General features: G+C 55.9%; 1 protein-coding gene across 1 annotated transcript in view; it reads left to right on the top strand.

Annotated features, from left to right (window-relative positions):
* LOC119585920 (homeobox protein OTX2-like) overlaps positions 1-354 on the top strand; it is a gene marked incomplete at its 3' end in the record, with an annotated part of 10,790 nt that overhangs the window by 6,673 nt on the left and 3,763 nt on the right. The window contains 1 exon segment of the mRNA XM_037934641.1: positions 118-305. Within this exon segment, the coding sequence (XP_037790569.1) occupies positions 118-305 (188 nt within the window).

Below are 354 nucleotides of genomic sequence, written 5' to 3'. Positions count from 1 at the left end.
CCTAAGTTCGCTGTGAATACACTTCGCAGCCTAAGCTCCAAGCGCAGTAGCAAGAGCTCTGCTTGGACGGCCAGGAACCCCTTCCTTTAACCACCTTCCCCCGCTCCCTCCCGCCAGGTAACTCATGGACATCCTTCTCCACAGTGACGCCCGCCCCTGCCAGGAAGCAGCGGCGGGAGAGGACCACCTTCACAAGGGCTCAACTTGACGTCCTGGAGTCGCTCTTCGCCAAGACTCGCTATCCCGACATCTTCATGCGGGAAGAAGTCGCTATCAAGATCAATCTCCCGGAAAGTCGTGTGCAGGTTGGTACCTCAGACTTTGTTGCCATGATGTCATTATTTTGCCGTAGCA

The sequence above is a fragment of the Penaeus monodon genome, chromosome 20 (genome assembly GCF_015228065.2).
Source record: "Penaeus monodon isolate SGIC_2016 chromosome 20, NSTDA_Pmon_1, whole genome shotgun sequence".
NCBI classification, from domain to species: Eukaryota; Metazoa; Arthropoda; class Malacostraca; order Decapoda; family Penaeidae; genus Penaeus; species Penaeus monodon.
The sequence above is the reverse complement of the archived record's forward strand: the minus strand, read 5'-3'. Positions and strand labels throughout refer to the sequence as shown.